This window comes from Podarcis muralis, chromosome 6, assembly GCF_964188315.1.
Source record: "Podarcis muralis chromosome 6, rPodMur119.hap1.1, whole genome shotgun sequence".
In the NCBI taxonomy this organism is placed as follows: Eukaryota; Metazoa; Chordata; class Lepidosauria; order Squamata; family Lacertidae; genus Podarcis; species Podarcis muralis.
This window is the reverse complement of record NC_135660.1, coordinates 46,699,318-46,724,507: the sequence shown is the minus strand read 5'-3', so window position 1 is coordinate 46,724,507 and position 25,190 is coordinate 46,699,318. Positions and strand designations below refer to the sequence as shown.

Here is a 25,190-nt window from a genome sequence, read left to right as displayed (position 1 = left end):
ATTACCATTATACAGTCTGCTTATTTTGCTGCTGTCATCGGCCACATAATGTGCCTGCCTGGGCAAACAGTTTCAAACAACTTACAATCTGAGAATTAAGGTGGAACCTAAAAATATACATCTCAGGTGTCAAAAGTCAGGGTAAAGAGGTGTGCTATATAGTGAAGATGCCAGGAGGGAATCCAAAAGGTATGCGCAGGTGAGAACTGTAGAATCTTCTCCACCAACCACACTTCACCTCCATGCATACACCTCCTTTCCCCAATGACTCTTCTTCTAGCTAGGTTCAGGCAGGAGAAGAGTTTAGTACCCCATGCCCATACATCCATTCTGCTATTTGTGCAAACACACAAATTGCCCTCTGTCACTCCCACACCTCCTACTCTTGTATCTTCAGAAATGCTGCTACAGCTGTATCCTAGATTCAGGTAGGTAGCCGTGTTGGTCTGACGCAGTCAAAATAAATAAGAAAATTGTCCAGTAGCACCTTAGAGACCAACTAAGTTTGTTCTGGGTATAAGCTTCCCCCTGCCCTATAGCTTATACCCAGAACAAACTTAGCTGGTCTCTAAGGTGCTACTAAGGAATGCGGGTGGCGCTGTGGGTTGAACCACAGAGCCCAGGACTTGCTGATCAGAAGGTCGGCAGTTCAAATCCCCGTGATGGGGTGAGCTCCCATTGCTCGGTCCCTGCTCCTGCCAACCTAGCAGTTCGAAAGCACCTCAAAGTGCAAGTAGATAAATAGGTACTGCTCCGGCAGGAAGATAAACAGTGTTTCCGTGCGCTGCTCTTGTTCGCCAGAAGCGGCTTAGTCATGCTGGCCACATGACCCGGAAGCTGTACGCCGGCTCCCTCGGCCAGTAAAGCGAGATGAGCGCCGCAACCCTAGAGTCGGTCACGACTGGACCAAATGATTAGGGGTCCCTTTACCTTTACCTTTCAGGTGCTACTGGACCATTTTTTATTTATTTCAGCTGTATCCTAGGTGTGATGGACCCTGGGAAACATTAGATTCTCAGGGCAACTAGATATTTAATAAAGATGGAGGGGTCCTGGAAATGGCAAATCCAAGACTACCAGGGCAAATGTTACAGTCCTTCAAGAATGCTCTACTTAGACACTAGTGAGTATAACAAGCAAGGATGCATGCAATCTCTCAGTTCCAAGAGATTGCTTCCATGCTCAAGTTTACTTGGAGTCTACGTGCCTCTTCTCCTAGTCCTTGCTCTAAAGGAACTTTGAAGAGTTTCCAGACAGGCTTTTCATTGGGCATTCATGCCAATACATTCACACAAGCCTTACACAGAGGTTGTACAATGTTACCTGTTTAGTGAACATTCATCGTGACATCTTCAAGTGGAGATTACACAACATTGCCAGCTAGTGGTTCTTATCCTGCACTTTCCAAATTTTTAATCAGACATTTTTGCACTTACAAAAGGGATGAGATAGTTGTGCTGGAAAGTTTGGGATGCCAACCAAATTTTGTGTGAATAAACAATCTCTCTGGAAGTGCTCTTGCACGACTATTAAGCAACAAAAGGGGGGGGGGGGAGGTGGAGAAAGCATCCGAATAAGAGCATGTCCATACATACAAACATACATACAAATGAAGTGGCCCTGACAATAATGATAGAGATTTGAAGGGGTGCAATTGCCTCAGCCAAGGGATATAGCCCATATCCACCAGTTCAGTATATTATGGGGGTGTGGAGTTATATAGCATAGTAATCTATAGTATATTGGTACATTATATTGAATTGCATATTTATACAGATTCATTACTGATAAATCATAGACTCTAAATATGAGGTCTGAATCATGATTTCATTGACAGAGTTCAGTCCTGGAATATATGAAGATATGCATCTCTGAGTATATGCAGAGTCTTTTTCTTTCACCTACATCCAGCTCTCAAAACATCTTAACTAAGGCAGGACTCCCAAGGCAAGTCAAAGGACGGCTTGAGCCCTGCTTCTGCTCTTTTCAAAATTAAGCACTTGTGTCATCCATATCCAGCACTGAGAGATATCATCTAGGATTCCTTGCCTAGAAGAAAGGGTGCATGTAGCATAAAACCTCAAACTGATTAAATCAGGCTTTGAACACGTATTCTCTTTTCTGCATATTTTGCTGCTCTGCCTTTCACTTGATTATTGAACATGCTGTGAGAGTGCAGCGTTACAGCTTTTTAATTATATTGATACATGAGACCTCAGCAATACAAGCATTTCAGCGTGTTGACAATCAGATTACAGAGGAAAGAAACCTCATTTATAAATAAATGAAAATGAGTTTTATCACTTGTGGAATAATAATTTCAATAGCCTTTATGCTGTCTCTCCACTTAGGATGCTTATAAAATTATTTTGCATCCTTTGGGTAACCAAGTATCTGTTTGCAAAACAATTAACCAGTGTTTAGCATGCTTGCAAAAAGACTCAGGAATGTTATACATATGAAAGAGTGAAGTGAAAATGTTGGCTCAGTTCCATTGCCAAAAAGAACGGATGGGGTCAGGGCTTTTTTTCAGCTGGAACTCACAGGAGCTGAGTTCTGGCACCTCTAAGGTAGGCGCCATTGCCATTCTAAAAGAATGGGGGGGGGTGTTCATTGCTCTTTTTCTAGAAAAATAGCAGTGGACAGGGCTGTCCAACAAGTGCTAACTGCACCATCTCTTCTCTACCTCTGTACCTTTTCTTGTGCAGTCTTAGCCTTCATTCTGCCCTCCCTTTGCATATCACTTGTTTTCAAAGGAAATCGAGCAATTCCTGGGACGACACTCAGCTCAGTTGTGGACCACACATTTTGCACCCAAAAGCTCCCACATTCATCCTCTGACATCTCCAGTAAAAGGATCTCAGATATCAAATCTGGGGGTCAATCTTAGAAACTAGTGGGGAGTCAGAATAGACAATGTACTGAACTAGATTGACCAATGGTGAGATCTGATATAAGGCAGCTTCATTTCCTCTGGCCTCTAGATAACTTCCAACATCACACAACAAGCCAGAGAAGTGAAGGCGACAAAATGCATGGGGAGTCTGGTACATATTCACTGTGCTTTGACCTACCCATCCACTGGGTACTAAAGAGTAGTTTCTGCTAAAATTATGATACTGAAATGAATGGTCATAATCCAAAATCAACCAGGCTCAAATGTTGTGTAGTTACTGACAGAGCCATACCTATGCTTCCTTGTGCCCTTGGCAAGGAGCTATATCAGCACCCTCACCCACCCCACATGTGCCCTTGGCAAGGAGATGTATTGGTGCCTCTGAAGTCGGGAGAGACCAGAAACTCAAAAAGTTTGCGCTTTTTTCGCCTTTCATGCTCTGCCAGTGTCTTTTTCCATTGCTGCTCTCCTCTGCCTCTCCTCCTCCTCCTCCTCTGTTGGTCCATCTGTCTGAGCATGCAAACAGATGGAGGGGAGGGGGGGCTCCTAGCCCCTCCAAGCCAGAGTGGGGAGGTATGGTTTTTGAGCCATTGGTAGGAGCCAATCTGACCAACTTCTATGTATGCCCATGATTACTGATTGAGGCAAATGCAGACAAGAAGCCCAGAGCTGTAGAACACCACCCTCAAGTTGTAGACAGATGTATGTATACCTGTGTGAAATTGATATATGTGCAGAAGACAAAGTAAGCTTCCAGGGCTGTATTTATGTGAATGTGGTATACCTCTGCAGGCTTCACTATAACATGATCTCTCAGAATTATGTGCTTCTGATTCACATATCACTGAAACAATCTCTCCTTCATTCAAACCAGTGACTATGGATTTGAGCGTCACAGCAATGGCCAGTGCTTGCCTGCATTTTGGTACAACCCATCCTCCTTGTCAAAAGACTGCAGTATTGGTCAGAGTTATCTCAACAGCACTGGGTGAGTTGTTTTCAGATCAGACTTACCAGAATCTAGTTGTTAATATTATTTGTGAATGGTTGTTAAGCTTTCCTCATGCTGTTCATCAGGTCTATTGCAGAGCAAGGCTTCAAATGTGGAGGGGCTTGCCAAGGGATTCTAAGACAGTCTAGCTACCAGTGATGCATATGACCCAGCCTTCCCTGCTGTGCCAGTCTGGAGCTGGCACAAAAGAAAGTCATATTTATCCTTCCTCTCTGGCTGACATCAGTGCCAGAGCTTTGGAAATGGTGGCATCTCTGCTTCTCCATTTATCCTCATTTTGTGTTAGGTTGTGTAAACACTATACCTTTAAAGCACATGAAAAGCAAACATATACCCCTCAAAGACTTATGGGCACAGTAGTTTTTTTACGAGTTGCTGTCAATTTTAGCTCTGTGAGAGGTAAACTACAATGCCCATAGCTCTTTGAGGGAGAGAATCAGCTTTGAAACTGCTTTTAAGTGTGCACGCAACTTATGCTGTTTTGTGATAAAATTCCTTATTATCAATTGCTGTCAGATTAACATTTAGCATCATTAATGGTCTTATTTATTTTGGATGCTTTATTATATCTGTGTGTTCTTAATTTGTTGTGAATGGCTATGAGACTTTTTCTGTAAGAAGTGATGAAATAATAACAGTTGCTGTTATTGTTATGATTTGCTTAAACTAATTGGGATATTGTGGTGGTGGTCTTGAAAAAGAGTAAATAGTCTTAAGTAAGCATCTTGCAGTGGTCCTTCCTTACACTGTTGTGTCTGCTTCCCACTTTCAACAGGTATAGGAAGGTTGTATCTAATAACTGCACAGATGGTGTGCGTGAACAGTACACAGCCAAGCCTCAGCAGTGTCCTGGCAAAGCCCCACGAGGACTCCGAGTTGTCACTTCAGATGGCACATTGACATCAGAACAAGGGCACAATGTTACCTTCATGGTGCAGCTGGAGGAGGTATGTTGTCTTTCACACATTTCCCACTGGGGCTTTTGAGTCTGAATCGTTTAGAAGAAAATGGATAGAAGTGGACACAGTTAATTGGCCAGTGGGATTTAACTGATTAATGGCTTGATAAATATGAGTTGTGTATCTGGGCTACAATAAGCAGGGCTTCGTTAACTTCTGTAACCTTTGCTCACTTCCACTTTTGCCCTTCCCAATTCCTTGAAGGGTAGACCCAAAAGTGAAGTTACCTGGGCAAATATTGCCAAGCAAATGGCAAAGCCAGCATTTAGAGGATATGGAAAATTTACATTTCTGAAACAATGTGTTCTGTCAACTACCATTTGTTACTTAAACGAGGCATGGAGGACACCCAGTCTTGCTTAAGAAGTGCTAATTGTGGATTAGTTTCCATGTTGAAACAGACAGTTGTATTCTTCTTGAATCCCACAACTTAGTGACTTGAAAAGTCAACACCTACTGGTGAAAAGACAACCAAGGGATAATAAAGACCCTGACATCCGTTCTATCAACCATTGAACTCAACATTATCAAATGCAAGTACTCTTAGGATAGTTTTATGCTGGGTGCATTTGCAAGATAGTAATGTGTGCATTCGCAAGGAGTTAAGATGGGGCATTCACTCTGCAGAAATCTAGAGAAAACCTCACCCATCAGTTCCCATCTTTATACATGTTTAAGAAATAGATGCTACAAAACTGACTGCAGCATCTGAATCGAAGCAATTTACACAATATAAGATAGCATATAAGTATAGAGGGTATATTTGTGTTGAGACATGGAAAGTTTTTTGCTACCAAATTTGGCTCAAGACATGTGTGTGTGTGAGAGAGAGAGAGAGAGAGAGAGAGAGAGAGAGAAAGAAAAAAAGAAAGAAAGAAAGAAAGAAAGAAAGAAAGAAAGAAAGAAAGAAAGAAAGAAAGAAGGAAATTAAAATTCCTATGCTATAGGTGTCTTAAAAACCATCTCTACACTGGACTATGGGCTGAAAAATTTGAGTTACAGTAATCTGCATAAAGACCAGAAAAAGCAAATGCTTGAGAATTACATTCTGGAAGACAACCGAGGAGAAACAACAACTGCCTGTTGCAAAACCTGCTTTAAAATATGTTTTAAACATCTGCAAGGATAAAGAGATAACAAGTCATTGCTTAACTGAAAGCTTCCAATTAAATGTCAAGCTTGGGACTAGATTTAAATACATCTTGATTACATCTCATTGTTTAACATTTTGATTTACATGTAAGGCCCAGCACTTCATAGAAAAAAAATCATGCTTGCAGCCACTTGGGTGAGACTGAAATTGATTGTTTGAAGGTGTTGTCCTCATTAAGATGATTAAAATTAGCAGTATCATCTCCTCCCACATTGAAACTCCATGCATGACTTACACGTAATCAAGTTATAATCATATTCTGTAAATGGGCCAGGCGGTTACTTTTGAATCCATAGGTGTAAAGAATCTCAGAGGCTGTGAGAAGAATTCAGGTATAAAATGCATCTAATTATTTAACACCTTGCTTGTTTATATAGCCATGGGTTAGGCATGTGCATCAGCTCTTTGTATACCCTGAATTACAAGGTGCATTGGGGTAATTCAAGGAAGGTTCTCATTTTACCTCATTATATTGTTCTATTATCAAGATGCCTTGAGGTGTATCACTTCATTTTCAAGTGACTCTGTTTGGACCCAACTAAGGAAGCCCCGCAGAGCTCAAGAAGGTGATGGAGAGTTGGGGGAGAGGGTCTCTTATTCTGATGGATGGGGCTAGCTTTTAATCATAGTGAATTATTTCCTCGGGGCACTCCAATCATGTTGAGTTGATGGAAGGGTTGGAAACTGCTTAGAATCATAGAATCACAGAATTGGAGAGATAAGATGAACCCCAGGGTCATCTAGTCCAACTCTGCAATACAGGAATCTCAACTAAAGCACCCAAGACAGATGGCCGTTCAACCTCTGCTTAAATACTTCCAATGAAGGATAGTCCACCACCTCCCAAGGGAGTCCGGTCTACTGTCAAGTACCTCTTACTATCATAAAGTTTTTCCTGATGTTTAGTTGGAATCTCCTTTCTTGTAACTTGACGTCATTGGTTCGGGTCGTACCCTCTGGAGCACAAGAAAACAAGCTGACTCCATCTTCCATGTGACAACCCTTAGATACTTGAAGATAGCTATCATGGCTCCTCTCAGTCTCCTCTTTTTCCAGGCCAAACATACACAACTTCCTCAACCATTCCTCATAAGGCTTTATTTCAGGACCCTTGATCATTTTGGTCTCCCTTCTCGGCACACATTCCAGTTTGTCAATATCCTTCTTAAATTGTGGTTTTCAGAATGGGACACACTATTCCAGGTGCGGGCTGACTATGGCAGAATAGAGTGGGACTATTACTTCCCTTAAGGGATGCGGGTGGCGCTGTGGTCTAAACCACTAAGCATCTTGGGCTTGCCGATCAGAAGGTCGGCAGTTCAAATCCCCACAATGGGGTGAGCTCCTGTTGCTCAGTCCCAGCTCCTGCCAACCTAGCAGTTTGAAAGCACGCCCCCCAAAAGTGCAACTAGATAAATAGGTACCGTTCCAGCGGGAAGGTAAACGGCATTTCCGTGCACTGCTCTGGTTTCGGTGTTCCGTTGCACCAGAAGCGGCTTAGTCAAGCTGGCCACATGACCCAGAAAAACTGTCTGAGGACAAATGCCAGCTCCCTCGGCCTGTAAAGTGAGATGAGTGCTGCAATCCCAGAGTCGTCTGCTACTGGACTTAAGGTCCTTTACCTTTATTACTTCCCTTGATCTGGATGCTATGCTTCTTGTTGATGCAGCTCTCTCATAGAGAGAGCACAGAACAATTCAGAAACAGGTCATTTTTTAAAAAAAGAAATATGCATGGATACAAGCAGCAGCAGGTGGCAGAACAGTACAGGCAGGACCTGGCTTCCCAATGCTTCGTAATGCTGGTTACTGAGAGAGAGAGAGGGCAAAGCAGCAGGGAGCTTGGTGCAGTGCAGCCACAACAGCAAGAACATCAGATTGTGCCCACTCCATGAAAAGCCCCCATTCAACTTGCCCCTCTCTGGATTACTTGCACTGCAGCAATCCAGGGTTTCAGACAGCAGTATTTCCATCAGGCAGAAGATGCCGAGGGATGAACTTGGGGCTTTTTGCACACAAAGCATGTGCTTTTCAGTATTAAGTATTTGGAGAATATTTGATAAATATTCAGGTACTCGGAGAATGTTTGAGCACTATTGGATGCCATAGAGGACCATCTTAAGGAGACTTTGGGGAAGAAATGATTAAGATACACTTAGAATCACAGCTTTGATGCATTGATGTAAAACCTGTGGGAGAAATGTGTTCCCTTTACTGCCTACCTTATTATCTGAGCTCAGCAGAGTCACAAAACTATTCAGTCTAGCACTACATTTGTCACTGTGATGAATGAAGGATGAGAGGGGGAATGACAGATACAGATCAGTCTTTTGTAATTTCATGTACTGTAGAAATCCTCATTATGGGTGTCAGTTACACATACCTAGCGATATTCTGTATTTACTGAGTTGCTCTTGTGCAGCTTTCTATCTGTAATTTCCTGGACACCCTACACTGTGATTTAGTCAAACACCTGATTACAGAAGTGTTCTCAAGCCGTTTGGACTTATGCTTTATGTTTGGACTGTGGTATAAGCACATCACGCAGAAATGCATTTCCTATGTATACAATACTGTGAAAGATGTCCTGACCAATTTATGGGATGCAGGGGGGAAAAGACCTGTGGGAAGCAACACAGGAACCTAGTAAAGTGCCTTATACCAAGTCAGACTATTGGTTCATCAAGTTCCATATGGTTTGACTCTTAACTGGCTGCCCAGGGTTTCAAGCAGGACTCTGTCCCACTATATGGAAACAGCAGGTATTGAACCTGGAACCTCTCTTGTATGCAAATCAAGCGCTGTACCACTGAACAACAACCTGTCCCCTATGCTGTGGAACTATGAAGTCAACTTTCAACACACTTAGAAATGTTAAGTTTTGGGGGTCTCTTTTTGCCCCTCTTCTTGTTGGCACAGAAAATATCTGTCCTGCTGGTCACACTATTGCTTAAAAGCTGCTTGCCCTGAAATTCTTAAACGCCAGCTTTTGAAACATGGCCTTTTAGAAATGTGTTAAATCCTGAACTACAGGTTGTGTATTCAGTTCAGGGACAGGTGGGAGGCATTTTCAGTTCAAAGGATTAAATAATTTTCACAGGAACGAACTGGAAAAAAGCAAGGAAATTCATCTTGTGAAAGAGGCACTGGAAGAATGGCAGCTGTAGGTCTCCTCTAATTAGACTGGAAGGAGGCACCTTTCTCAGCAGGAAGCCATGATGTGAATCAGAAGTCCATGTCCTGCTGAGCTCCGAAGTGATTTTCTGCTCCTTGGACAGCTGTAGACTCAGCATATTCTTTGGCCCACCAAAATTTATTAAAAGGGATTAAAAAGAAGAAGACATATTAGAAGCGACTCAGTATCTTTTTCTAAGTCCTTTTTATATTATGCCAAGGCTGCTATAGCCATGTACACCTTGTGCTGGGAGCAAGTTTCAGTGAACCTCATGATGCCTACATCCAGTGCTTTTTTCCTTAAAAAAATGTTTAGGGGTACTCTCATTTTGACTTAAGAAAATCACCATTTTCTAGTTCAAATCAGGAAAACTAAATACAATAAATGGACAAAAGTACAAAGATTCACAAAATGTTTAGGGGTATGTATACCCCTGCATCCCCCCAGAAAAAAACACCACTGTCTGCATCTGAGTAGGCAAGAACAGTGTGAGGGTTGAAAACTTCTAAACCCACTTTGCTTTCTCCAGGTACCTTATTTACAAGATAAAAATGTGTTTTTGTGAGATGCTTTAAAAATGAAATGAAATAAAGTTTGCATACACTTCTACCCATAACCCAACAAGAGACAGTTTGTACATTGTGTGACATCAATGTATTATCCTACATTTCCAGAATAATTTGGTACAGCAGAGGCATAACTTCTCTCTGAGAAAAAGCCTGAAATAAGAGTGCCATGAGCAGAAGCGGACTTTCTTTTTCACTGCTGATATCTTGCTCGTCTGGAGTTGATGCCAGGTGTTTTCTTGAAGGGTGTGAGGGACTTAGACGGCAAGCCTGTGAACACTTACCTTGGAATAAGCACCATTGAACACAGTGGGACTTAACTTCCAAATTAAACACGCACGGTTTTATGCCACATGAGATTAAGTTGGGATGTAATAATGGTTTTCCAATATTTAAAATGACGTTATGAACAAACATTTCTCTCACAGATATATACACATACACATTCACATATATGTATGCACAGTCACTTTGTTGTAAAATTCCTAAATGATATTTTGCATCTTTAGGGTTCTGACTTTTGTGGCATACACAATTTGGACCAGATTCAAGCAGTCCTGTCATTCTGAGATCCATTTTTGAGATCTGACTGCATTGCAGAATGTCTCCCAGATACGGCAATCCATGAGGAAGTTTAGGCAGAGTAGCATTAAGTGTTTCTGTGGTTCACCAAAACCCAATTATAGCGGTGTGCCAAAACAGCTGCCTCCAATTTGCTATCCCATTCTCAGGCTGAAAATTAGGAGCAGCAATTTTGGGAGTCATAATTCAACTCATGTTGTGAACCCCTGAAATGGTTTGGGGAGCAGAGAACAATTGTGTCAGGACTGGCAGATTCTACTTTTGTGTTCTAATTCACTGATTTTGGCAGAGGCTCTTAAACAGAAAGAAGGCAAGAAGCCCCCTCCCCAGAATAACTTTGCCTCCCCCAAAACAATTTCATTCTTCTCCTTTAGTTTTGCCTCAGTGGTTTTGTCAAAATCCCCCCCAACGAATTTTTGCTGAACCAGACGTAAGGTTTTGACTGATCCCTATAAATGTAGATTCTTACTTGTACGCCTGAATACCTTTCAAGATGGCAAAAATTCAAATTGCCTTGGATTCCATATCTATTTTATACTAATTATCTTCCCTACCTCTCTAATTTAGGGTGACATTCAAAGATCAATAATCCGTGTGGATTTTGGAGACGGGAGTGCTGTGTCATACGCCAATCTCAGCTCCACAGAAGATGGGATCAAGCACGTCTACCAGAATGTGGGGATTTTCCGAGTAACAGCGCAGGTGGAAAACAGCCTGGGGGCAGACAGTGCTGTCATGTACTTGCATGTAAATTGTATGTTATTACATTGGTATATGAAATATTTTAAAGATTCTTTCTTTCTTTCTTTCTTTCTTTCTTTCTTTCTTTCTTTCTTATACATTTGTATGAAACCTGCTAAGAGAAGGAGTAGTTCACTTTTATATTAACACTTATTCTTTGGGAAGATGAAAGTTAAAGAGAAATGGGTACCAAAAAAATTCTTAATGCTGTGAGGAAATGGCCTCTCTCTCGCCTATCTGGGAGTAAAGTAACCGGAGACACAATTTCACTGAATTTCTCCAGGGAGGATGAAAATTCTCCACCTTTTTATCCAGGCTGGGGCTCACACTTGTCAGTAGCACAACTTCCCTCATATTGCCATTTGTTTTTTTGTTACTGCTGCAAGAACTGGCAGTAGCAACTGTGTTAGCAGCATGACCGCCATTTTGCCTCTTCCACAGTGCCCCAGACCTAGTATGATTCTTTAGTATAGCAGGAGGAGAGATGGCAACCACTTTGTGCTGTGCTTTCTCAATTTTGATTCCTCATGAAAAACTGGAAAGATTTGTTTATTAATGTATTTATATCCTGCTTCGGGCCTGGCACCAAATAGTGGGGGTTGCTGTTCTCTGGGACTGGTGGGTGAAGGAAAGGGTACGTAACATCAGGTGGAGCCAAAGTTAAGATCACAGTAGGCAGATCACACTTAACACTGAGGAACACTTGACACATGCAGACGGACCCACACAGAGAGTAGGGGAGGGAGAAATAGCAAAGGTAGGGTCTGGTGGGGGTGGGGGTGTGGAGAAGCTGACTGGTTGAAGCATGGAGGGGAATAGTAAGGTTAGGGGCTGAGAGGAAATAGAGTTTGATGAACAATAGTGGAAGCTTGGGAGGAAGATGAAATAATGAGGTTAGATTGGGGGCAGAGAGACCAATGTTCTAGACACTGGAAAGAGGCAAAATGAGAAGCACCAGTGTGAGTGCTGTCCATAATCAGGACCTGCAGGACATAGCCGACTTTCCACGATAAGCACACGGTTGTCAGGGATGGCTATCTCTTCCATTTTGTTTTCAGTCACTCTCGCCATGACAGCCATTTTGTGTTTTGCCATGGCACCTCCATGGCAGCCATTTTGTGACGGCTAACCCCCCAGCACTCTCTCAAAATTCAAAAGGTGCCCACTAGCCTAAAAAGGTGGGCAACCCCTGGTCTACTTGAAAGCAGGTACCACCCAGTTCAGTGGTACTTCTTTATTATTAGTGTGTAGAAGATTGCAGCCTTAGAAAGGAAAAAGGAATGGGAAAGGTAAAAGAAGGAATTAGCTTAGTGGGCTGAAAGGTGCAACAAGACTTTTGATAAGTGGGCATTGCCCTAGGCAACAAAGTCCCTGTGGGCTGTATACTAGTGAGCACAGGGAAGCCTTGCTGCAGAGGTGCCAACTTGTGAGGGAGATGGGGGGGGGAGTTGAGCAAGTGCCACCCTCAATTTACATCAGGATGTTGAAGGAGCCAAGAACATGGTGGCAACATGGCTTCAGTGGCCAGTGGCTCCTCATCGCCCTCCTCCTCCTGCCACTGCCACTGGCTGGGGGCTTCTCCCCCCCTTCCCCTCCATGGCAGAAGGGGGAGGAGCCACTGAAGCCACAGTACGCTCAGCTCCACGCTGGGCCCTGATTTTGGGGAGTTGCTGCCCCTGCCCTGTTCACATAGTCAGTTTGCTCTCAGAGGATGGGATTTACAGAGTGCGCAAACAGGCCTTTGTTTATACTGGCCCATGAAAGAACTATAACACAATACTAAGCTTTAGTTTGAAGCTATTGAAAATACCTAAGCTGATATATGAAGTGTTTTTTTTTCTTTTCTTCCTTAAAAAATGTTTGGGGTACTCTCATTTTGACTCAAGAAAGCCACCATTTTATAGTTCAAATCGGGGGAAATAAATGCAGTAAATGGACAAAAGTACGAAGATTCACAAAATGTTTAGGGGTATGTGTATCCCTGTGTACCCCCCCGAAAAAAGCACTGCTTTTAAATGCAAAAGTTAAGATTTTATATAAAGAGCAAGCAGCCCATTGAACCTTGATACAAAATTTACAAAGTTCTGTTGGCCAATCTTCACTTAAACTATTTATTTATTTATTTATTTATTTATTTATTTATTTATTTATTTATTTATTTGTGAGTTTGTATTTATTTATATAAAGCAGTTCTCAGCATTATGCCACAAAAGCCAAACAAGGATACAGAAATGATTAAGATCAATATTTAAATATCAGCAACCAAAATAACCCAAATCAATATGAAAGAAATGAAATTGCCTTCTCAGCCTCTTATCTCTTCCCATCTTTATGAGAATGCCAGCGGGGTGAGGAGGCCAGGCCTTCTTTGTTTGTAAAGGTCACTGCAAACACACTTGAGTGCTGGTAATATCTCCAGAGAGGCTCTGGGGGTCTCTGATAACACAGGGCCATGCAATCTGCTACAATTTGACAGAAGATGATTCTGCAGGGACCCATCTTCACTGTGCACTACTTTGTTTGCAAGCTAATGAGGCCATTTGATGGAGCAGCTATTTGCCTATGCAGGCCACAAGCTACAAAGGAAAAGTCGTTGTCTGGGTCATTCCTCTCTGGGAATGGGTTTCCCCACCACATAATTTGATCAACACAGTGTACAGCATTAGAATAGAATGCAAAAAAAGCTACTGAGACTCTCAGCAGGATCACAAGCGGCATAGCTTTTCATATTTTCCTCAGTGTTTCTAGAATCAAATTTTTCACAAGCAGACTTAGTAATTGTGGCTCCCAGCAGTCTAAGGCAAGCAGGTACAGAGAATGGAGGTATTCAGTTACAGGGTAGAGAGGGCTAGTCTGTCCCTAGTGCTCCTGAAAGCTGATTCACATGATCAGTTGCATATGCTTTAAAGGTCAAGAAAGGGCAGTGTCTCTCTGGTTTTAAACTTTATGCCTATGGTTAGAATGGTAAACATATATTTTTTTTAAAAAAATATCATGAAAACAAAAGATTATTACAAATAAATTAAACTAATAGTTTCAAGCTAGTGTTCTAATACAAAATTAGTCCAGAAGAATGTAATAAACAAACAAACAAACAAACAAACCGGGAGCATTGTAAATGTAGAGAGACTTTCTGTAAAACCATAACAAGAATGCAAAAGAAATTTGATTCAGTTTGCATTTGAAATCTATCCAATTCCCACTATGAGAACTGAAACACAGCCATCCTTCAAAATTTGCACTTATCACAATTCTGTGATGCAGTTCTCGAGCCTAACAATGTTTGCAAAATTGCATATATTACAGAAAAACCTGCATAAATGTGAAGCCATTAGTGAAAATAACATAAACATGCATTATGTTAGTGAAAATTACTTGCAACAATGTATCTATTAATCAAAATTGCATATGAAACTGTGTCTGCCATCTGTGAGCAGAAATTCACACTAAAAAGCTGGTGGATTTTCATGAGGATTCTTCTCATTGTTTTAAACCACACAAATTGCCTGCAAAATGTGGAGAAATGAATTTTAGAATAGAAAAATGAGAAACAGAGAGAACCAAAATGGATTGGTCCTTCTATTTATAACCGTTGCCCATAGACATTAGAGCACATAGGAAGCTGCCTTATACTGGGTCTTTGTAGTAATATTATTATTATTATTATTATTATTATTATTATTATTATTATTATTATTTAATTTATTTATTTATACCCCGCCCATCCGGCTGGGTTTCCCCAGCCACTCTAGGCGGCTCCCAACAGATTAAAAACAGAATAAAAGCTTCCCTAAACAGGGCTGCCTTATATGTCAGATAGTTGTTTATTTCCTTGACATCTGATGGGAGGGCGCCACCACTGAGAAGGCCCTCTGCCTGGTAAGTATTTCAAGGCAGAGATCTCAAGTGGGGAAACTCCCATCACCTGAAACCTGATGTGGGATCTTCTACATGCAAGGCATATCAATTCCTCTATATGCAAGGCTCTACCATGGAGCCACAGTTTCCCCTCTGCCCAAAAGAGCTGCACTTGGGACTTGAACCAACAGATGCACGAGAAGACTAGAGATGTTTGCCCTCCATAGCCTGGATGGTTGTAGGACCAGTGACAGTGACATGCTGGGGATGACAGGGCTAGCGAGCATGTCCCTGGTTTGCTCACTGTATGGGGGGGAAAGCACACTAATGTCTCATGCACAGAGGAAAATAGGATATGCCAATTCCAGGAACATGAATGGTCCTTGTGGAGGCAAACCCTGTATTTTTAGGATGTCTTGAAAAGTTTTAAATAACAATTGACCCCAAGATCGTAAAAGGTTGTCCAACTCTGCAAGAAAAAGTAATATGTATTTTTATTGCTATCGATATTGTGTAGATAGGAGTACAACACCACCTGCTGTTCCAAAGCTGCATTTTCAAAGCTGCATTTTTTTGTTTTCTAATACACTGATTTCAGAAGTTAATCATAATTACCCACTTTGTTGATTTAAAACACACACGCACGCACACACACACACACACGAAGCTGTTCAGCTCTCAAAGGAGAATCTATGTTCTACTCATGATTCTTCATAAGTCACTTTTGTGAACTAACGGGGCAGCAATAAAACTGCTAGCACATTTGCAAAGCTAAGCATCGTCTGGTAGGGTTTCAAGCTGGGTGGGGCAATGTGTTGAGATTCCTGCATTGCTGAGGGTTAGACTAGATGACCCTCGTTGTCCCTCCCAACTCTATTTTTCTATGATTCTGTAATATTCAGAATGTGCCTGCTTCAATTAGAACTAAATGGCTGAGTTTGTTCAGCCTATTACATTGGATGAAACCAAAATACTGGATGTTAACCAGAGTACTCAAGGCCAAGTTTGGATAATTAATTAATAATAGCTTAATAAATATTTGATTCCATTGCACAGATTGCTCTGACTGCATGTAATGAAAGAGGTCTCCTGGTTAGGCCAATATTGTATCTATCTGGCATAACACATATTACATCTGGTGAACAACTTTTCAAATTTCCAGTTCAGATATCCATTTTCCATTATGTGCACTTATTGCAGGAAACTTGGCCTCACATGTGGAGCGTCCCCACCCCTCTTCTTAAGTGAAAATGCGTGTAACAAACAATCTACATGTACTACCACTTCCAAGAAGCATTCCATGCATATACAATGTAAATAATATAATCAAACATTAAGCAGGCTTGTATAATAGTTTAGAGCTGATTACACCAGTTAGGTGAGGAGACCTGAATCCAATCCTCAGGGCAGACATATTGAAATCAATGGACATGATGAACTAAAGTCCATTGATTTTGATGCTTGAGTATGACTTACCGTAGTTGGAAAGACAACCCTGAATACCCAACATTCTTAACAGATGTTGCCATTTTGCACATTAGAGCTTTAATAAAAAGGTTTCTAATGAAGATAGGAAGTGACACCAATATATTGTTTCTGCTTCATTTTGTTCAGCTCCTAAAAGTTCAGAACACAGAGCTGGTCCCCATCTCCCAACTCTACTGTCATGAATTTTCATGTTTAATGCTAGTAAGCAGAACCTAGATAGTTAAAAGAGAGTAGTAATGGGTAGGGATGGGGGAGAAATTCATTTCAGTTTGCATCTGAAGCCAAATATATCAAATTTGTATTTTTTTAAAAAACAACAACTATGTGAACAAAAACACAAGCATCCTTTAAAATTTGCACTTGTCTAAATGTTGCAGTGCAGTAATGCAGCCAAGCATTGCTTACAAAAATGCATCTTTTAGGAGGAATTCTGTGTAAAATGAATACATTCATGAAAATAACACACTAATATGCATTATATTAGAAGCAATTGCTTGCAAAAATGTGTGCTTTAATCAAAACTGCATGCAAAAGGTATCAGGAGAAATTCACTCTGAAAGGTTGAAGAATTTCCATGAAATTGCTTAAGAAATGTGGAGAACTGATTTAAGACTGGAAAAATGAGTAATTAAGAGAGAACCTAAATTGATAGATCCTTCCATCCCTAGTCATGGGTAGCTTGTGGTCATTTCCTCCTCATTGTATTGTGTGAACACCTACAAGTAGGCACATTTCTAAAGATAGGATAAAGCAGCAGCTGTCCATAATTCCCACCAGTACCAACAGAGACCTTTTCTCTTGAAGCTATGCAAAGATGTAGTTTTGGTGGGATCCCAGCGCCATGTCTAGATAAGTCCTGACAAGAACAAAAGTCAAGAGGTGTAAAAAAATTCCACACTGGGTTCCTCGGTAAGATGTAGATTGAATAATAATAATCGGGGGGGAAATCAAATTTCATTGGGAGTGTAGGGAGCTACCTAATACAGAGTCCCACCATCAGCCCATATAGCTCAGCATTATTATAACCTGCCCTGCGACCTTATGGTGAAAGGCGTGTAAGGAATCTTAGAAGGAAATCAATGCTCCACCACTGAGCTACAGCCTTTCTCTTAATTGTGCTGTAGGGTGCTACACCTTCTTCCGTATTGTGTATGGATATTTTGTAACAGAAATAAACGGATGTGATAATAAGCCTCAGCCTTGAGAATGCTTGCAGGAAAACAACAGCTATGATACCATTCCACCACTCAAAATATAACCTATGTTGGGAGAAGAATCTTACCTTGTTATACTTGGTGGGAAAACTTGTTTTCTCAGGGTATTGTTGCATTTCTTTCCTTTCCTACTTTTCTTTATTTTCAAAATAAATTGTTCCAAATGAGAGACAGAGGGCAGTAGGGCCAAGTATAAATCTATTCTTTTCCTGATATTTTGCAAATTCTCTTTGCATAAAAAAAGAGACTAGATTTGTGAAGAAGTTATGAAGTACTTTGGAACGGATCCTTGCTAGAAATAGATATATTTGCTGTTGACCTACAACACTCTTCCTATCAATCTGTAAGCCCCCCCCCCCATTAATGCAATATATTCCCAAGAAAAAGCAACACCCCTGTATTAACTCAGCCAATTACCGCTTAATGTCTCCTGAGGATATGGCCATCTATATTTGTTTGGTTGGCTTCTGCGTAGCAAAGATTTTGCTCATTATCTTTACCATTTGAAAGTTGCTGTTCTGAAATCTTTCTCCAGAATTGTCATAGTGCCACTTCTCCCAGATACAGCTGGTTTATAATTAGAATCAAATAATTAAATTTAATTATCCAGATCCAAACAATTCAATAAGCAAACGTGTCAGTACACATATCTTGTGTTTCTGATCATTCAGAACACCAGATAAATGTACGGTGATAGTTTGCCTAAGCTGCATTTGGAGTTGGGAGGCTGGAGTCCATGTTGTACATTGGATTGTTTGCAGGTATATGTTTTAAAACAAGCAGACTATTACTTGCTGAAGCACTTAGGTTTGAGTGAAAAGATAATCCATTTGTCACAATGCAACAAAAGTTACAGCTCTCATATTAAGTTATTGGGTGCTCAGACCAATGCTTCATCCTGGCAAGAATTGTCTATCTGGTGGGTAGCACCTATGCATGGTCTTATGTTAAGAGGTTTTAAAGCCCTGCTTACCAGGACACATGGTGAAATTGGGGGTCGTCTGTAAAATAGTACTTGTTTTGCTAATATGCTTTGGACTGTCATAGTGAGAGCAATCTGTGTGTAGAAAGGAAAGTTTTTATTTGCTGCTGACATCAGATAATGTCCTTTTCATCCTAATTAGCCACTTTTAATCCTATAAGTTGCCCGGGCAATGTGTTATTGAGAAAAGAACACTCACAAAATCTGGAGAACTGCACTCCTTTGGGTGTGGGCTTGTGTTTGAGATTGATAATCAGAAAGCATAACACTGCAAGCTGCCTTACCATTCCCAACCTAATCATAGACTGTGCTACAGCATCCACAAAACCTGATATGCACCTGTAATCTGGTAAATGTGGTGGGGAAAAAATAGCATGGCCTGACCAGGTCAAACTCCATCAGCACTCTTCAGCTGACCTTAAGGATAGCTATACCGAGCAGGGTTGTTCTACATATGGCAACGTTTCTGCACGAAAGTTACTTCTGGGTTAGAGTGTGAATCCCATCTCTACAGCATTGTGTATAATTATCTTCTATGTATACTAAAAGAACATGCACTAGGAAGCTGTGACTGGCCATGGCTTCCCAGAGTCAGTGACGAAAGAATATGGAGGCTGTGGAAGCCTTATAACTGAATCTTATATTTGTTTCCTCAGCAATTAGTCCCACTGGGGCTTCCTCTCAAATAAGTTCACATAGGATTGCAACCGGTGTTGAAATAAGAATTTGTAGGTAGTAGTCTGCAGCCCTTATTGAAACCAAGGGTGGGGTCAAAGACAAGTATAGAGTGTTAATGCATAAAGCTAGACCTATCTACACTTTTCTCCATTCTCTCTTGTTTCCAGGTCCTTTGGAACATGTCCATTTATCGTTGCCCTTTGTGACAACAAAGAACAAAGAAGTTAATGCCACGGCAGTCCTGTGGCCCAGTCAAGTTGGAACACTGACTTATATCTGGTGGTTTGGAAATAACACCGAGGTTTGTATTTCATGGCGATAAATAAATTGTTAAATTGTGACATAATAACATTATCACGGGGCTTGTGATTTCTCTCAGGGAACAGCTTACAGGGCCCTGCAAATCACAGAGAGCAACTCTCAGCACTTTTATGTTGCAAATCAGCTTTTTTTTTTTTTAACTTGCTTAACTGTCTCTGTTTAGGCCTAATTTGCATCTTATGCAAATCACTAATCCCCCATTGGACACAGCTGAAGAGATCAAACTGAGAAAACTGCAGAGTGACAGATTATCAAAGATTCCAAGATTTGGGGCTTTTTTCCTTTCCTTATGTAAAATGCAAGCTTTTTTTTTTTTTTAACTCATGTTACAAACCCAGACTTCAGAGATAAAGTTCTGAGTTCAGCTGATGATGTCTCTGCACTGCTCCAGGGTTTGAAACCGTATTTTACAGTGTGTTGTGCTCTGTAGCACTAGTAAAAAGGAATGTTTGCCGAGAGTCCCAACTCCTACTCTTTTCATAATGCTAAGCCTATACGAAGTTCTCATTTGTGCTGTTAAGCTGCAAGAATGCCTCATTACCACATTCCAAGAGAAGTGAAATGACATGTAGTACATTTCCCTGCCTACGGACAGTAGTTAGCATAAAACAGTATGCCAAAATAACCCACTACCCACCCTCATTTGTTCACTGGGGGGAGAAAAATCTTTAATCGGTGCGTGATAAATTGTGTTGCTAGACTCGTCTAAGGCTACTTTGAATTTCAATAGGAAGTTAGGAGAGCTCACACTAGCAGGAGGTAGTTGACAGGGCGGTGGGGCAGCAACATTCAACTAACCTCCCAAAAGTTTAGTCACGGCTGTTTAGGGTGGTGGCAACTGCTAGCATGACTGAATAATTTTTCATATAGCCAGGGGGTCAGTTCAGGTGTAACACAGATATGCAGTGTGTTTCCCTTATCTCAGTTTCCTTTATATACTACACCTCTTGCCACATAAATGGCTGTAAATTTTAAATCTGCCGCCTTTTTGCCTGCTCTTATTTGTCGGACTATTTAACCTACCCTGGGTTCGCCCAGTGAAGGGCGAGCTACAAAATATACCGGTACTTAATAAATACTAATAAATAAGTCATGGTGACAAGAGGGAGACTTGCACTGCATAAAATTTCCTGCGGCGGCCTTTGTGAAATTAGGCCATTCTATGAAACTGCCTGCTGGTTCCAATTCCCTTGCTTGATACTGTGTATCTGATGCTTTGTCTCTGGTGTAAGGCAAGATATACAGGCTCAAATGAGCTATCTGATACAAGCTGTTACCAGTGGGATTGGGAACTGTCACATCTTGGTAGTGCTACGGAGTGGCCATTGTGCTGCTTTCTTTTGGATACTATTGCAATGGCAACAGCCGGGTAGCGGTGCTTAAACATGGAGTGGAAATGGTGCAGAAACCAGGAGTAGGTCTCTAAGATGAAAGAGAGAGTAAAGGAAACTCAAGTATTAAGAGGACAGTAGCTACTACAGAATCCCCTGCATTTATGCAACTAAGTTACACGTTTTATTAGTGGCTGCCGCTAGCACAATAGTATCTCAAAAGCAAAGTAGTTTGTACTGTGTCAAGCTCTAATACTTGGTGGCCAATACAGTATCTCGTGAGCCAAAGGACTTCGGTTGTATAAGTGGGGTAGTTGATGTAGCAAGGACATTGTTGCGGGGAACCATGGCAGTTCTCAGTTGGTAGGTGGCAAGCATAATGCACCATTCTAATGAATTCACTTACAGAATATGATTTAAGATGTAAGATGAATTGTTAATACTTTGAGCGAAGATGGGTAAGCTCAGGCTTGGGAGCCCAACGCGGCCCTTCTGGTCTTTCTTTATGTCCCTTGGGACCCCCACTACAGAATGCAGCCCTAAGGCTGCAGAAGGTTTCCCACTACATTTTAGAGTGACATATGAAAGGGTAATCCATTTGTGTCTTTTTACTTTTGCTATTTGTTTATTTTTTTCTTAAAATAATAATGGTAATTATTATTATTATTATTATTATTATTATTATTATTATTATTATTACTACTACCCCGCCCATCTGGCTGGGTTTCCCCAGCCACTCTGGGCAGCTTCCAACATAATATTAAAATACAATAGTCCGTCAAACATTAAAAGCTTCCCTAAACAGGGCTGCCTTCAGATGTCTTCTAAAAGTCTGGTAGTTGTTTTTCTCTTTGACATCTGATGGGAAATATTTTGAAATATGAGAATTGGCTGGTTATTTTGGGAGGCATTTGTCCACCTGTATGCTGACTATCTTTAGTCACCTAAGTTAATCTACAAAGTCTTATTTCCAGCTCATCTGTTTTCTTCTTGCTGTACCCTGTGGTCTGGATTGTGTTGAGGGTGTTCAAATGGATAAGACTGCCAATCGATGTTCCACTTATCCTTCCTCAAATTGGAGCTTCTAGGAATCCTGGTGTTTGGGTGGGTGTGGCTATTTATTCATTTTGGGCATCCTTAATCCAAGTCTATTTTCAGCAGCAGGTTTAGAAGAAGGGTCCTTGGTCAGACTCTCTGTGCAACTGAAAATAAGGCAAGCCCGAGCATAAAGTACCTTCCCTGCTTTCTTCTTTTACCTTTGCAGCCACTGATCACCCTGGAAGGGAGCATTGCATTTACATTCTCCACCGAAGGGATGAACACTATCACAGTGCAGGTTTCTGCAGGAAATGCCATTCTGCAAGACACCAAGATGATTGCAGTGTATGGTGAGCCCTATCTTGTTCACTGTTATTGATTCATTTCTCAGACTACTGCAGCAGTTGTCCTGTCACACACACACCCCACACACGTTACTCAGAGAAGAAGGAACTAAGGACACAGACAAGATAACACCTTTCAAGGGGAAATGTATCTGTAAGATCAAGTTGTCAAGAAGGGCAGCTGCGAATGTTTGATGCTCTTACATTTTGTGGAGTTCTGCATAGCTACAAGGACCCGAATTAAAGAACATCCATGATGTTCAGGACTGCATATAAAAATCATTAATTTTTTTTGCACTCACGCCCACATCAAAACACATATGAGAAACACATCTGCCAAACCTCTATTGTTCTGTATCCGTAGTGGTAGGACATGCTCAGTTCAAGTGCTGAAGCCCAATGCCACCCTAACGTTCATTGCACCTGTGGTCCTATGCCTACACTTACCATACTTAGAAAAGTGCAGTACTTGTCTTTCAACAAACTGGACATAAATCTGGTTGAAAAGAGACACATACTATGCAGTGTGCAAAATAGAGTGTGAACTGACACAATAGAGTTGGACTCTCAATTTAGTGGAACAGCACTCAGCACCTTTGCCAAATTGCAGAAGCCTAAAGAGTAGCATGGATAAGAGATGTTGTTGGGGTATTAGGGGTAGGGGGTGGGGCTTAAACATTTCCATATATTTTCCCTCCTGTGCAGACTAAAAAAATACTTTCTGCCAAAATGCACTTACCATTTGCATTTCCCCCATTTGATGTTCCCAAGGTTGTTTTGGTGGGGAAAAAAATCCAAGCTGTAAAATGTAAATGTAATGCTCAGAGCTCCTGCAAAACTAACTTGCATAGAATACCCAATTCTTGTGTTTCAAATGCTGAGCTCAGTATAACACTTCTCCTAAATCCCCAGTCTCGGTTCCCCTGCTGTTTAGCACTTTAAAATAATTGCCATGCAGCCTCTCTTATTTTGAGGGATGTTTTGGAGTGTTTCATTTGTATCCTTTCAAAAGACAAACACCCTAATTGCTACTAAGATGCTGGTATTTTGGGGAGATACAGAAAGGGAGGAGGAAATCAAAGCAATTAATGCAAATGAGGGCTCTGCCTGTCCGCTGGTTTATGGACCATTAACACTTAATGAGCTGATTGCCAATAAGGCTCCAGACTTACCTGCATTAACAGTTTACTTCGTGTCAAAGCAAAGTTAAAGTTGATTTAATTAGAAGCAGACCTGAAGTATCACTTCAGAACCAGCTCAGGAGACCCTGGATGTTGTTTGGGTTTACAGGATTTAAGTAACATCATGCACTGTTCTGATAATGGGGCAAAGCACAGCTATGACATAATAATGTAAAACTGTACAAAGACAAGACATCCCACGACTGATTCATACACCTACCATGGCCCTGGCATCTCCCTCTCTCTTTTTAGGCTACATTCTGGTTAGCTGATTTTTTCCAATTTTTCCAAAAACCTTTCAAGTGCCATTTAAATTCCCTGTAAAATAGATGGCTACAGAGACTGGTAGATGGTTACATGGGTAGACAGATGCACAGATAGATAGATATACAGATGGGGGGGGAGCTTCACTATACCCTCAGTGTAATAATAATAATAATAATAATAATAATAATAATAATAATATTCTGGGACGCGGGTGGCGCTGTGGGTAAAATCCTCAGCACCTAGGGCTTGCCGATCGAAAGGTTGGCGGTTCGAATCCCCGTGGCAGGGTGCGCTCCCGTCGTTCAGTCCCAGCGCCTGTCAACCTAGCAGTTCGAAAGCACCCCCGGGTGCAAGTAGATAAATAGGGACCGCTTACAAGCGGGAAGGTAAACGCCGTTTCCGTGTGCGGCTCTGGCTCGCCAGATGCAGCTTTGTCACGCTGGCCACATGACCCGGAAAGTGTCTCCGGACAGCGCTGGCCCCCGGCCTCTTGAGTGAGATGGGCGCACAACCCTAGAGTCTGGCAAGACTGGCCCGTACGGGCAGGGGTACCTTTTCCTTTAATAATATTCTAGGTTCCTCTGCCCCCATCCCTTTCCATCCTTCCTGCTACACCAGTGCATCATCATAAATAATGTTGTTCTGATTGAACAATTGGTAGATCTAATTCTAAACAGTTATTTGCTGGCACAGCTGAGTGATAGGATCAGAATGTTAATCAAGCTGTGTTGTCCAATATGCACATCAATTTAATTGATTAGAAAGCCAAGCACATTTTAAAAATTCAGTAGCCACGTCCCAGGAGTTTTCACTCATAATAGCCTTTTCGTTCTCTCCATCCCGTCTTCCCCTAGAGCAATTTCAGTCGCTACGGTTATCGTTCTCTCCAAATCTGGACGACTACAATCCAGACATTCCTGAATGGAGACGAGACATCAGTCGAGTCATCAAGAATGCTCTGGTGGACGTAAGTGCAGAAATAAGTTGTCACTTCTGCGTGATGCATTTCTTTCCCTCTGTCCAGCACTTGCTTTGGAAGCTCTCACCTGCAGGAACCCCTCTATAATACCACTTGCAGAAACTCTCCAGTGATTTTGCAGGGTTATTCTGGGAAACAGCATTAGTTGAATTTGGGAAACACAAACAGTTCTGGTTTTGCTCCTCATGGCTCCAAGAGGATGCCACCTCTGACATGTTCTTGCATCTGTAACAACATGTTTCTCTTTTGCCATGTACTGAAATATGTGAAAATTTATCTTGTTTCATTTGTAGCTAGAGAGAAGCAGTTTAGATATCCAGCTTGCAGCCTTCATCTCATTTTCCCTTCAGTTTGCACTGCTTCATTGCAGCATTTTATCCATGACTGTGGTGGCATTCAGACAGTACACCAAGGCTTTCCAGGTCA

The 25,190-nt window shown here is 41.4% G+C and overlaps 1 protein-coding gene across 6 annotated transcripts in view; it reads left to right on the top strand.

The window, feature by feature from the left end:
- The window catches only part of SORCS1 (sortilin related VPS10 domain containing receptor 1), a 365,332-nt gene that overhangs the window by 315,013 nt on the left and 25,129 nt on the right, over nucleotides 1-25,190 (top strand). For all 6 annotated transcript variants that reach the window (XM_028730333.2, XM_028730337.2, XM_028730335.2 and 3 more), the window contains exons 17-22: nucleotides 3,771-3,884; nucleotides 4,684-4,855; nucleotides 10,910-11,096; nucleotides 19,471-19,604; nucleotides 22,220-22,343; nucleotides 24,640-24,752. In XM_028730333.2, the coding sequence (XP_028586166.2) occupies nucleotides 3,771-3,884; nucleotides 4,684-4,855; nucleotides 10,910-11,096; nucleotides 19,471-19,604; nucleotides 22,220-22,343; nucleotides 24,640-24,752 (844 nt within the window). The remainder of the gene's footprint in view (nucleotides 1-3,770; nucleotides 3,885-4,683; nucleotides 4,856-10,909; nucleotides 11,097-19,470; nucleotides 19,605-22,219; nucleotides 22,344-24,639; nucleotides 24,753-25,190) is intronic.